This window comes from Podarcis gaigeae (genome assembly GCF_964106915.1).
Source record: "Podarcis gaigeae genome assembly, chromosome: 17".
NCBI lineage: Eukaryota > Metazoa > Chordata > Lepidosauria > Squamata > Lacertidae > Podarcis > Podarcis gaigeae.
This window is the reverse complement of record NC_139694.1, coordinates 34,339,202-34,351,395: the sequence shown is the minus strand read 5'-3', so window position 1 is coordinate 34,351,395 and position 12,194 is coordinate 34,339,202. Positions and strand designations below refer to the sequence as shown.

Here is a 12,194-nt window from a genome sequence, read left to right as displayed (position 1 = left end):
CAGACCTTCTGATCAGCAAGACCAACAGGCTCAGTGGTTTAACCTACAGTGCCACCCGCGTCCCTCGAAGATATACATACTGAAGGGCAAATTAGGATTGAGTGGCTGTTCCACTAAATCTCCCCTTCCAGTAATGAGTGTGTAAGATTGCTCCATCTGAAATTAGGGGAAACTGCAGCTTTCATTTTGCATGGTTTATACTACCCCCATACAGAAAAGGAGAGGGAGCCTGACACAGCCCTTTTTGAGCTCTATACAGTGGTGCCTCGCAAGACGAAAATAATTCGTTCCACGAGTCTTTTCATCTTGCAATGTTTTTCGTCTTGCGAAGCACGGTCCGTCGCAACTGCGCCTCTTCAAGCGGCTTTAGGAAAAAAGCGAACGAACTCGCAAGACGTTTTCGTCTCACGAAGCAAGCCCATAGGGAAATTCGTCTTGCGAAGCGACGCAAAAACTGAAAAACCCTTTCGTCTTGCGCGTTTTTCATTTTGCGAGGCATTTGTCTTGTGGGGCACCACTGTACCGCATTCCTCCAACATTTTTCCGATGAAAATTGGGATGTCCTATTCAATAATTATAATTATAATTATACCCCACCCATCTGACTGGGCAGCTTCTAGCATATATAAAAACGTAATAAAATATTAAGCATTAAAAAAAACCTCCCTATACAGGGCTACCTTCAGATGGAACGGGGGTTGCATAACTCCATACCCTCCAACATTTCTCCAATGGAAATAGGGACGTCCTAAGGAAAAGTGAGACATTTTGAGATCAAATCAGAAACCAGGCCAGTTTCTGTAAATCTGGGATTGTCCCTGGAAAATAGGGATACTTGGAGGGTCTGATACTGGCATAACTTGTAAACTGCCCTGTGATCTTCAGATAGAGGGTGATGTATAAATTTAATAAATGCTAACAATAATATTAAATAATAACTTCCACCGACAGGTCTTTCCCTTAGCTGACACAAGGAGATAGGCTGGGACAAGTTACTTACACGGACATCAGGCCAGATCAGTGAGGTGAGGAAAGGTACATTACATCCTAATTTCTCCCAGCCAATGTATTTGGTGGGCTAGGATTGCACCCTAAATTAGTGATTTGCATAAAGGAATGTCCCTGCATGTATGAAGGTATTTCGGTGCACTGGCATGTACTACAATAGGGCTGATTTCTTTGTAAGTCTACTGGGTGGAGTCTGAATATTATGGAGACAGCTCTCCCTGTGCTGTTGCTGGCAGGATATTTCTCTGGCATTCTTGCCACTGTGCGGACAGTAATGGAAATACAGGTCTTGGACATGGTAGAATGGATCTGAAAGCATCTATAATAAAGTCAGCAGGCAAGAGTGTACAATGGCAAAACAGGGCGATCCCAGGAGACTTACTTGTAACAGACACAGCTGACTTTGTGATTGACACAGCTGACTATTGCTATGACTAGTGGCTGATGCAAATAAAGATTCTTCTGATCTGATCTTGCACAAACTTATCGTTTGTGCAAATTTTGCCGTCTCCAAAATATAAATGCTAGAAACTTGGTGGAGGAAGTGGAAACAGGAAGAAGGACAGTGTGTGACAGACCTCCATCCCCACCTGGAAATGTAAGGTACCCCTTTGCGGTGTGGTTTTTTTTACCCCTTTTCCTGTAGCTGACAGCAATGTCACCATCTGTAGACATTTAATGTGAGTGGCTAAAACAAAGTCAACAACTTTCGGGTCTTCCTTTAAAAAAATCTCAACAACTTTCGGGGTGTCCTGGTTTTTACTTTTTTGAAATATGGCAACCCTAAAGGCACATTGGCGTTAGAGGAAATTTATGTGCATGCCATGAGACACCTCACTCGCTCTTTTTTGCAGATCCCATCGCTATTGAAGGCACAAGAAGGGACCGCTGCCGATCTTAGCCGCCTTTGAACTGGCAGACCTGCAAACAATTCGGTTCTCCCCCGCAGCCGTCTGACAAATACTGATTTTCCTCTTGCCGTGCACTTATTTTTTAAAATCCCGTTTGCTTAAAAATGAATGAATGAATGAATGCAGGGCCGGATTTAAGTTTGATGAGGTCCAGCTGTCCTTTGTCAACAACAATTTGTCGCTGTTTTTTGTGTTGAATATATGCTGTATGATATGGTAATTTAAGGACCTAATAGGTATCTAAAGCCATTTGCACATAACAAAATATGTATTTTTATCAAAGTAATTGTTGACAGGAAATACAGTTAAGAAAAAGTATATTAATAGTGAAATTATTATTATTACATCCAGGTTTTTTCTCCTTTATCCCCCCCCCCAAAAAAAACACCCCCAAGCTATAGCTTGTTTAGCTTATACGTAAATCCAGCACTGAATGAATGACGCTCTTTAGAGCAGCTTAATACTAAAACCGCTTTTAAAAACCCCCAAACAAAACAAAAAGCACCGGCACCTAAATTTTAAACTACATTTCCCATGGTGCACTGCGGCGGCGTTGCAACCCCGGCACCTCGGCCATCATCACGTGATTCGCGTGCAGTATTCTTGTTCTCCCCCCACTTTTTTTTTAAACCACGTGGGACGGTGGAAAGCAAGAAAGACCTTCCGGGGCAGCATGTTGCAAAGGATAGTGGTGAGGGGCAAGTGCACGTGGGTGGGGCTTGGAGGGTGGGTGCATCAGGGACTGTGGGTGCAGTAGTGAGGAGGGGGGGCGGTGGAAGGGGCAGCCCCCACCCCGAGAGCCACCCATTGCATAGATTTCTCCTGCCTCAAGCGCCTCCTGGAGCTCCCACCCGCCGGTCTCCTCAAAGGCAAGGAAGCGATCCGAGCCTTGCAGCCGCGGGCGGAGCGCCTCCTTTTCCACAGCTGCTCTCTAGCCTCCTCTACAACCTCAGAGGCGGAATATGAAGGCGGTGGTGGCAGCACCTTCCTCAGCCTTTTGCCCTCCTCTCCCATAGTCGAAGGCCCCTTCAAACTGGAAGTACCATTTGAAGCTGCTGCGGGGGACAGATGTTGAACAGACCTAATTTGAATAATAATAATAATAATATTTATACCACAGATGCTAGGAATTGCTGATCAGAAGGTTGGTGGTTCGAATCCCGGTGACGGGATGAGCTCCCGTTGCTCGGTTCCAGCTCCTGCCAACCCAGCAGTTTGAAAGCACATCAAAGTGCAAGTAGATAAATAGGTACCACTCCGGTGGGAAGGTAAATGGCCTTTTGGTGCGCTGCTCTGGTTCGCCAGAAGCAGCTTCGTCATGCTGGCCACATGACCCGGAAGCTGTACGCCGGCTCCCTCAGCCAATAAAGCGAGATGAGCGCTGCAACCCCAGAGTCGGTCACGACTGGACCTAATGGTCAGGGGTCCCTTTACCTTTACCATTTGAAGCTGCTACGGGGGATAGATGTTGAAAAGACTTAATTTGAATAATAATAATAAAAAAAAATATTTATATCCCGCCCTCCCCAGCCAAAGCTGGGCTCAGAGCGGCTAACAGTAAAATAATACAGCATTCTAAAATCAGTTCATTATAAAATCAGTTAGAATAGACTTTTCAGTTTCCCCCACACTTCCACTTTTAATTTGTATGCACAAGGTGGTTTACAATCTGAAGAAGCAGCAAAATATACAAAACCACACATAACAACCCATGCATTTTGTCCAATCCCGTTTTTCCAACCCATCTAAATCAGGGATCCTTGTCGTCTCTTGTTGCTACAACCTCTGTAAAAGGGTGTAGCAAGTGCGGGAAAGTACTTTTTATTTTCTCCTGAATGTACTGCTCCGTTTCATTGTGGTCACCCTTTCTAGACGTTTTTTGGGGAGTGGGCCGGGGGCAAAGAATGTCCATTTTATTTGGAGCGTCCATTCATGATTCTATAAACCTGTATTATGTTGGTTTTCGGAGCCAGGAAGACTCAGATGCTTAGCATCTCCTTATAAGTAGCCCCACAGGATCAGTGCCTTGCCTGTCTCTCTTCAAAGGCCTACATGTGCTCTTCTCTCTGTTTTGTGCTGCTGCCAGGGCAGTGGGAGCAGAAGGGTCAAGCCCCATACTGGCCAATTGCTTAAAGCAAGCCACTTACGGTGTTTATTGGGGGGTGGCAAATACTTTTGGGGTGTGCAGCCTTAGAGGCGTCCCTTGCAGAAGAAGAAGGAGGTGGGTGTGAATGGCAGCTCTTAGGCCCTATGCAGGTTGTACACGGAGGTGATAGTTTCATCCTGGTACTGTGACATTGCTGTGGGCCCTGTAGCACATCATTGCTCGTGGCCAGCAATGAGAACTGGTATAACAGCTAAGAGGATGAGGTTTAAGGAGCTGGGTACGTTTAGCCTGGATAAGAGGAGACTGAGAGGAGATATGAAAGCCATCTTCAAATATCTAAAGGGCCGTCATGTAGAGCAAGCTTGTTATCTCCTGCTCTGGAGGGTGGGATTCAAAGTTGCAAGAAAGTAGATTCCGAGTCAACATTAGGAATAGCTTTCTGACAGAGAGAGCTGTTTTGACAGTGGAACGGACTCTCTCAGAGGGTGTGGTGGGCTCTTCTTCCTTGCAGGTTTTTAAGCAGAGGCTGGATGGCCATCTGTCATGCATGTTTTAGTAGTAGTAGTAATAATAATAATAATAATAATTTATTATTTATACCCTGTACATCTGGCTGGGTTTCCCCAGCCACTCTGGGCGGCTTCCAGCCGAATATTAAAAACAATAGTAAAGGTAAAGGGACCCCTGACCATTAGGTCCAGTCGTGACCGACTCTGGGGTTGCGGCGCTCATCCCGCTTTATTGGCCAAGGGAGCTGGCGTTTGTCCAGCATGACTAAGCCGCTTCTGGCAAACCAGAGCAGAGCACGGAAATGCCATTTACCTTCCCGCCGGAGCAGTACCTATTTATCTACTTGCACTTGGACGTGCTTTCGAACTGCTAGGTTGGCAGGAGCAGGGACCGAATAATGGGGGTTCTCCCCATTGCAGGGATTCAAACCGCCGACCTTCTGATTGGCAAGTCCTAGACTCTGTGGTTTAACACCCATAGCACCACCTGTGTCCCTATTAAAAACAATACAGCATTTAAAAACAATACAGCGTTTTGCTTTAGTTGAGATTCCTTGCATTGCAGGGGGTTGGACTAGATCAGGCTTCCTCAGACTCGGCCCTCCAGATGTTTTTGGCCTACAACTCCCATGATCCCTAGCTAGCAGGACCAGTGGTCAGGGATGATGGGAATTGTAGTCTCAAAACATCTGGAGGGCCGAGGTTGAGGAAGCCTGGACTAGAGTTGGGGTCTCTTCCAACTCTGTGCTTCTTTGATTCTAATCACCAAATGCAAAGTGTTGTCTTTGAGGACAAACTCATGGGGATATATGCCAACCTGCCATGCAAGTGCGACAGCTGGTTGCGCTGTGTGTCAAGTGTTTCAAATGCACAAAAATAGACTGATGGGTACGTGTTGCTGTTCTCTCATGAAAGTAGAATGCCACACCTTTCCTTGGCTTTCTTTGGCTTGGCATCCCTGCTGAGACCTTCCTCTACACTCACAGGTGCTAAAAGCAGCGTAGTCTCCTCCTTTTCCCTCTGAGCATGAGGGCGCATTGATGAATGTGGCAGTGAATTTGAAAGGGTGTTAATGAAAATGCTGCACCTTAGATGGAGGATTGCAGAGGAGCTGCTGGTGGTTATTGACAGGGGTGAGTGTCTGTCTGTTTGGTAACCGGCCTTCTCTCTTCCTACAGCACCCTTTGCGGCTGGGAAGCCACGTCCTCTCTGTGGCTCGGAGCTTGCACCAGTCTCCCCGGAGTCATATCCCTCTCATTCCCATTGTAGTGGAGCAAACGGTAAGCACAGGGGAGGGAGGGAGGTACTCCTCTATCAACGTATTTTTGGGAAAGGGAGCAGACTAGGAATTGCAAAGTCTGAAATCACTTATAACAGGTGGTTGTGGCAGCTGGCAGTTAGCATCATGCTCATAGCAGCGATTTGTTAAGGGTTGTGCTACATTGCAGGCCCATCGATGCAAAAACTGCAGAGACCTAACTACAAGCAGGTTATGTTTAATACTATGCAATTGCATTTGAAGGCTCTTAAGAAAATTTAAGAATATGGACAGGGCTTTGTACATTGTGCTAGTCTTTTTGCAATTGGAGGAGGTTTCCTTCTGATGGCACAAATTATTGCCTGTTCATCTTTTATTATATCTCCCTAAGGGTGGATGCTATTTAAATTTTAATTCTTTTTGGTAATGACAGCCAGAGTGTCAGGGATGGAGTTTGTGGAGACCAGAATCACGGTGCAGCCATGTTTTAAGTCCCCTAATTTATTTACGACTCTGCCTTCTGCCTTGGTTTTTATCAGCAAGCAACTGTTCCAGTGCCCTTCAAAATGGCTTAACTTTGTTCTGCTCTTAGAACCATGCTAAAGAAAGCTTCCAGCAAGCTGTTTCCCTCGTATGAGACTGGAGGTCCTTCCCTCTGAAATATGCTGGGACTTTCCTCCTCCACCAGCACCAAATCCCAGGCCTTGAGGTACTTGTGCTGATCTTCTCTCTGTTTCAGGGTCGTGGCGAGCGAGCTTATGACATCTACTCCCGCCTTCTGAGAGAGCGCATTGTCTGTGTCATGGGCCCAGTAAGTACACAAACTCCTTCTGCAGTGAGGCAACGGGGTCCTCTGACACAGTGTGTCCATGTGTTGTATTATTATTATTATTATTATTATTATTATTATTATTATTATTATTATTATTTTCCCCTGCCCATCTGGCTGGATTTCCCCAGCCACTCTGGGCGGCTTCCAATAAAAGATTTAAAATACATTAAAACATCAGTCATTATAAACTTCCCTAAACAGGGCTGCCTTCAGATGTCTTCTAAAAGTCAGATAGTTGTTTATTTCCTTGGCATCTGATGGGAGGGCGTTTCACAGGGCGGGCGCCACCACCGAGAAGGCCCTCTGCCTGGTTCCCTGTAACCTCACTTCTTGCAGTGAGGGAACCACCAGAAGGCCCTCGGAGCTGGACCTCAGTTTCCAGGCTGAACGATGGGGGTGAAGACATTCCTTCAGGTATACTGGGCCGAGGCCATTTAGGGCTTTAAAGGTCAGCACCAACACTTTGAATTGTGCTTGGAAACATACTAGGAGCCAATGTAGTTCTTTCAAGACCGGTGTTATGTGTCCTCAGCGACGACACCCAGTCACCAGTCTAGCTTACTCAACCCAGAACGTGGCTATGAACTCAAACTCCTGGGGAACTCTGGGCATAATTCAGCTAAATTGTTGGGTGGCGGAACATGGTCTGCTTGCACAAAAGAACTTCCCCTCCCTCCTCTCCCTGCATGCTTCCAGACATCTTTTAAATCTGCACTGGAGGGTTAGGCGAACCCCCATTACATGTTTAGTGGGAGTGTGCGGAGTGGGGGGAGTCCCACTGCATGAGTGGACCTCATTCCCTGAGTGCCTACCCCACTGACCTACACAGAATTCCACTCTCTGAGCTCTTGAAAAATATTTTTGAAGAGCTCTGAAGATTGTGGATAGATGGTTAAATGTGCTTATAATGAGAAGAATTCAAGTGTATAGCATTTGTTCCATCAGTACAAGATTTTCAGCTTATCAGATGGAACCTCCTCTGCACATTGTTCTGGCGGGTTCTTTTGGATAATTAAATTCAAAGGGTTCCTCTAATTAAGTCCCTTGCGTTATATTAACGTGCACCCTTTTGTCACTCTGGGCTGGTGGGATTCTCATTCCTGAATTCTGGATGGCCGCTTCTCAGACAAAAGCAGTTCTGGGGCGTTGGACTTGCTGCTAATAATAATAATAATAATAATAATAATAATAATAATAATAATGTATTCTTTATACCCTGCCCATCTGGCTGGGTTTCCCCAGCCACTCTGGGTGGCTCCTAACAGGACATTAAAGGTAAAGGTAAAGGTACCCCTGCCCGTACGGGCCAGTCTTGCCAGACTCTGGGGTTGTGCGCCCATCTCACTCAAGAGGCCAGGGGCCAGCGCTGTCCGAAGACACTTCCGGGTCACATGGCCAGCATGACATCGCTGCTCTGGCGAGCCAGAGCTGCACACGGAAACGCCGTTTACCTTCCCGCTAGAAAGCGGTCCCTATTTATCTACTTGCACCCGAGGGTGCTTTCGAACTGCTAGGTTGGCAGGCGCTGGGACCGAGCAACGGGAGCGCACCCCGCCGCGGGGATTCGAACCGCCGACCTTTCGATCGGCAAGCCCTAGGCGCTGAGGCTTTTACCCACAGCGCCACCCGCGTCCCCAACAGGACATTAAAAACATGATAAAACATCAAACATTAAAAATTTCCCCAAACAGGGCTGCCTTCAGATGTCTTCTAAAAGTCAGAATGTTGTTTTTTTCCTTGACATCTGATGGGAGGGCGTTCCACAGGGTGGGCGCCACTACCGAGAAGGCCCTCTGCCTGGTTCCCTGGAACCTTACTTCTCGCAGTGAGGGAGCTGCCAAATGACCCTGAGAGGAGGACCTCAGTGTCCGTGTAGAACAATGGGGATGGAGACGCTCCTTCAGGTATACTTGACTTCAGGTATATATTGACTTGAGCAGGAGGTGGGCTTCCTGCAGCAAGGAGTTCCCCTGCTTCTCATCCACTGCCTTGCATTCCCCATCTACAGATTGATGACAATGTTGCGAGCTTGGTTATTGCACAACTACTTTTCCTGCAGTCGGAAAGCAACAAGAAGCCCATCCACATGTACATCAACAGCCCAGGTGAGAGGCAACGAAAAGCACAGAGTGACATCAGAGCAGCTTCCCTACAGAATCTTCTCTCTCTTACCTTATCCTTAGTGTCACCTGGGTGTTTAAAAAAAGAAATGGCTTAAGAAGGCATGCCGTGTCTAAATTTGGGGAGCACTAGTGACTTTTTGGTTCCCTCCGTAGGTGGTGCAGTAACCTCTGGACTGGCTATCTACGACACCATGCAGTACATCCTGAACCCCATTTGCACATGGTGTGTGGGGCAGGCAGCTAGCATGGGCTCCCTGCTATTGGCTGCGGGCTCACCAGGCATGCGCCACTCTCTGCCCAACTCCCGCATAATGATCCACCAGCCTTCAGGTGGGGCACGGGTAAGTCAAACCCTACTGCTGCTTTCTCTCACAGGGGCCACACCACCTTCTCTAGCCAGCACCCTATTTTGATGCTTCCCTGGGCAAATTGCTCCCCGGGACGTGGGACATGGGGTGCAGATCTTGTATCCATCCTCTGCCTAGGGAACGTGGGTCTAAACCACTGAGCCTCTTGGGCTTGTTGATCAGAAGGTCAGTGGTTCGAATCCCCGTAGTGGGGTGAGCTCCCATTGTTCTGTCCCAGCTTCTGCCAACCTAGCTGTTCGAAAGCATGCGAGTGCAAGTAGATAAATAGGTATCACTGCGGCAGGAAGGTAAATGGCATTTTCGTGCTCTCTATCACGGTGTCTCATTGCACCAGAAGCGGTTTAGTCATGCTGGCTACATGACCCGGAAAACTGTCTGTGGACAAATGCCAGCTCCCTCAGCCTGAAAGCAATATGAGCACCTTTGACTGAACTTAACCATCCAGGGGTCCTTTACCTTTACCTTTACCCATCCTCTGCATTCCCCAATTCTCACTGGTGAGTGAATGACCTCAGCAGATGACAGGGTAACATTTTCCACTGACTCTTGATTCCTGACTTCTAGGGTCAGGCTACAGACATTGCCATCCAGGCCGAGGAGATCCTCAAGCTGAAGAAGCAGATCAATGCCCTCTATGCCAAGCACACGAAGCAATCCCTGGATGTGATTGGTAAGAAGCATTGGAGCCAGAAGGTGGGGCAGGGAGACAAAACCTTGTGTGCCAGGGGAGATATCTAGTATTCGGACAAGAGAGAGGGAGGCCATATGCTTGTTCCAGTTTGGATCTGTTCCTTCTTGGACACCACTGCGGTGAGAAAGCTTTCTGAAGGCGCCTGAAGCCAAGCAAGTCTTAGTCTGGCCACCTGAGATCCACATGTATGTCAGCTTGAGTTCCATGGAGGAATAAAGGCAGGGTATAAACCAGAGAAGGGGAACCTGTGACCCTTCAGAGATGTTAGCCTCAGCCAGTGTGATGATATGAGCTGTGGTCCAACAACCTCTGTGGGGCTGCAGATTCCCTTTGATGAAAAGGCGAATAAACAAATAAAACAAGAATTCCTTCTGTAATAACACAATTTCCTTTTAAAAATATATATTTTTAATTCAGATTTTCCCATAAGACAGCTAATTTACAACTACAGAAGATGCAAATTGAATTACTCTTAAAAGTAATTATTGGTCCTTAGCACCCACAGAGGACAGTAACTCCTCCCAGCTCTCACCTGGGATCTTTTTTCTCTCCTCCCAGTCTTTCACCCTGGGAGACTGACATTTCTCTCTCACCCAGCATCCTCCCTGGTCAGCCTTGAGAGGTGCTGTCAGATGACTAATTGGGCTGGGGTGGGTTCAGGGCTGGACTTGTGCTGTTAGATTTATTGGTATTTTCTGGCATTTATAAATTATTTTAGCTCTGGAACTGGACCCTAATTTAAACTGTACCGATGTTGCATTTGTGCATTGATTCTATTATTATGTAAACAAATAATACTGGAAGACTAAGTAAGGGTTGATGGGATCCTTGCAGTGTCTAGCCATGGATGCTTCAAGTGCAGAATGGCAGTGGAGAGGGAAGTTGGGATGGAGCAGGGAGACTCTGAAAGCTTCCTGAACTCAGTAGGACTTTCTCCCTGGTATGTGGGCTCGCACTTTTTGGTGTTTTTCCATGTTTATGTATTAAGCCTTTACGTGTCCTTAACCCTCACAGAAGCTGCCATGGAGAGAGATCGTTACATGAGCCCAGTTGAAGCCCAGGAATTTGGCATCTTGGACAAGGTGCTTGTTCATCCTCCACACGATGGGGAAGATGAGCCGGAGCTGGTTCAGAAAGAGGGTCCACCTGCTCCTGCTCCCACCTCTTCGTCAGCTGAACCCTGAGGGATCAACGACTTCCTCGGATGCTTGTTGTGTTGGGAATTATTTCTGCAGCGCCAGCACTCTGAAGTGAGGACGGTGTTACCTCCCAGGCTGGTTGGTTGGAGTCCTCGAATTGTTTGGGGATGTCTCCCCTTAGCAGGCCTTCTCTTAGCGGAGGGTCCCACAAGTAGCTGGCCAGCTGTTTTAACAGGAGCTGGTCTCTTTGCCATTTTCTCCTCAGCTGATCCAGTTTCCTTCTCGCTCCTCCAGTTGCACCATTGTATAAGAGAGTGATGTTTTTAAATTAAACTTAGACCTCTGTGATGTGGGCGTCCTTTTTTCCCTTGGTTTTCTAAGTGAAAGGCTATTGGCAGCAGATCTTGAGGTTCCCTCAACTTATGGGCCCGCTGTTTATATCAGGTAAAAGTCCCATAGTCCACAGCATAGGCTTGTGGGAGATAATTTTGCTGGCTGTTGCAGAATTGTGGCCCGGACAGTTTGCCAAAACATTATCTCTGCCAGGTAACCAAGAAGACTGTGTTTCCAACACCTTCCTCATAGACCTTGTCCTGCCATCTAGCTCTTCTGCAGCCACACAATATGGAGGAGGCCCAGGAGGGTCCACAAACATCTCTATGCCACATCCATGCATAATCATGGCTTTCATAGTTCTAGTTACAGGCAGGTAGCCATGTTGGTCTGCTGTAGTCAAAACAAAATAAAAAAATTCCTTCCAGTAGGGTCTGGTGATTTCTGTTTCAGTTTATCGGAAGAAGTGTGCATGCACTCGTTGGGGGAGTTTGCTGCTTCGGCCCCCAAAAAGTATTCCCCTCCCCAACAAGACAATGACACCAAACTCTTGCAAAAGATAGCTGATATGCATGTTCAAGAGCAAATATTTCCAGAGAGAATGGAAAGTGGATATCTGTGCAGGACTCGGAACACTAGGAGGTGGTTTGCAACTGGGCTGAGAAGCAGTCCCAGGGTTCGCATGGGCACCCATCACTGAAAACTGCTATTTTAATAATCTTCTAATCAGCGGGGGGGGGGGGAGTTGTCACTATCTTAGTAAAAGATTCTCGCATTGCACGGGGTTGGACCAGATGACCCTCGTGGTCCCTTCCAATTCCATAATTCTGTGGTTCTCGCAATGTTTCAGAAGGGAACCTGTGTCTCAGAAATTGTGGGTTGGCTCTGGGAATCAAATTAATCCCATAACTCCCA

General features: G+C 47.1%; 2 protein-coding genes across 4 annotated transcripts in view; both read left to right on the top strand.

The window, feature by feature from the left end:
* The window catches only part of IL27RA (interleukin 27 receptor subunit alpha), an 818,781-nt gene that overhangs the window by 130,066 nt on the left and 676,521 nt on the right, over positions 1 to 12,194 (top strand). The window lies entirely within an intron of this gene.
* Positions 2,520 to 11,294, top strand: CLPP (caseinolytic mitochondrial matrix peptidase proteolytic subunit). Its single transcript, XM_083719834.1, has 7 exons — positions 2,520 to 2,610; positions 5,714 to 5,815; positions 6,533 to 6,604; positions 8,634 to 8,730; positions 8,902 to 9,089; positions 9,681 to 9,786; positions 10,822 to 11,294. The coding sequence occupies exons 1-7, from the start codon at positions 2,593 to 2,595 to the stop codon at positions 10,989 to 10,991; spliced, it is 753 nt and encodes a 250-aa protein (XP_083575960.1). The 5' UTR covers positions 2,520 to 2,592; the 3' UTR covers positions 10,992 to 11,294.

What these genes read in the sequence shown, in the direction of transcription:
- CLPP (XM_083719834.1), top strand. An exon ending in TTGTCTGTGTCATGGGCCCA is followed by an intron (nt 6,605 to 8,633) that starts GTAAGTACACAA and finishes CCCCATCTACAG; the next exon opens with ATTGATGACAATGTTGCGAG. An exon ending in AGCCTTCAGGTGGGGCACGG is followed by an intron (nt 9,090 to 9,680) that starts GTAAGTCAAACC and finishes CCTGACTTCTAG; the next exon opens with GGTCAGGCTACAGACATTGC.